Below are 1,221 nucleotides of genomic sequence, written 5' to 3' on the forward strand. Positions count from 1 at the left end.
ATCCTAAAGGGGTTCTAATGCTATATTTATATTAGGCACTACCCAGACCAGACTGTACTATCAATATGTGATACTTGATTACATAGATAAATCTGTTCCCCTAAACTGAGGAAAATGTGACTAATCAAGTGTTTCCCTGTCACCAAAAGTACAAGACAGCATTTGTCTCCTGTGTATCAGAAACTTTCTTGCTGTATTGTTCGGTCATGAAATTCTCCAAACATTTCAGATTGAAGAAGTTCCTGGAGAGTTCACGCAGGATGACTTAGCAGAAGACGACGTCATGTTGCTCGATGCGTGGGAACAGGTATGTTTTGCTCACAACGAGAGGCTGTCCTTATGATTGAGAGTGGACAGCACTTGCTTTGAGGAATGCTAATTCAGATAATAAGTGGGCCTGGGGACCTAGACTGCGCTCAAGATGAATGTCACAGTGTTTGGTGATTTCTCACTCTGAGAAGAATTCTACCGCGCCCACCTGCACAGCTTTAGGCCAAAGGCTTCGGCCTGCCGCCTGTTTGTAAACTATTCTCACTGCCGTTTGTGCCCTCATCAAGTTAATCAGTTCATGAATATGCACAGTGCTCTGAGAGACAGAACTGTTGAGAATTTCTCCTGAATTTTGACAAGATGTCCTGAGGAACCCATCCCTGTTGGGTGGGGGGGGGGAGGGGCGGCGCGGAAATCAGGCACAGAATAGGTTTGAATTGAAGCAGCAAAATGCATTACTATTTCAAAGATCTTACTTTAGGAGAAAATCAATAGTGACTGGATAAGCTATATTCAGCTGGTGGTCTTTTAAAATCTCTGCGTAAATTAACAGCTGTGAAAAGGACAATCATATGTTAAGAACCAAATTATATAGAACAATATGTCAAACACTGGACTAGGAGTTCTAGATCTGCCACAGCCTTGTTTTCATGTCTTCCCCCCCACCCCCTCTCTCTCTCAAGAATTATTTATTTTGGGCTGGAGAGTTGGCACAGTGCTTAAGGGCACTTGTTGTTGTGAAAGACCTGGACTTGATTACCAGCACACATGACAACTCACCAACTCCTTGGGCACCTAGCACACATCTGGCGCACAGACATACATTTGTAGGAAATACACTCATACACATAAAAATAATAAAAATAAATCTAAAATTTAAAAAATTTGAATCTCTTGAAGTATAAGCAAAAGCGAACAGGCCATTCTAGGGAACAGACAGAATAAGCAAGG

General features: G+C 42.1%; 1 protein-coding gene across 1 annotated transcript in view; it reads left to right on the forward strand.

Annotated features, from left to right (window-relative positions):
• The window catches only part of Scin (scinderin), a 65,504-nt gene that overhangs the window by 61,101 nt on the left and 3,182 nt on the right, over positions 1-1,221 (forward strand). Inside the window, exon 14 of the mRNA XM_005343832.2 lies at positions 230-307. Within this exon, the coding sequence (XP_005343889.1) occupies positions 230-307 (78 nt within the window). The remainder of the gene's footprint in view (positions 1-229; positions 308-1,221) is intronic.

The sequence above is a fragment of the Microtus ochrogaster genome, chromosome 1 (assembly GCF_000317375.1).
Source record: "Microtus ochrogaster isolate Prairie Vole_2 chromosome 1, MicOch1.0, whole genome shotgun sequence".
NCBI classification, from domain to species: domain Eukaryota; kingdom Metazoa; phylum Chordata; class Mammalia; order Rodentia; family Cricetidae; genus Microtus; species Microtus ochrogaster.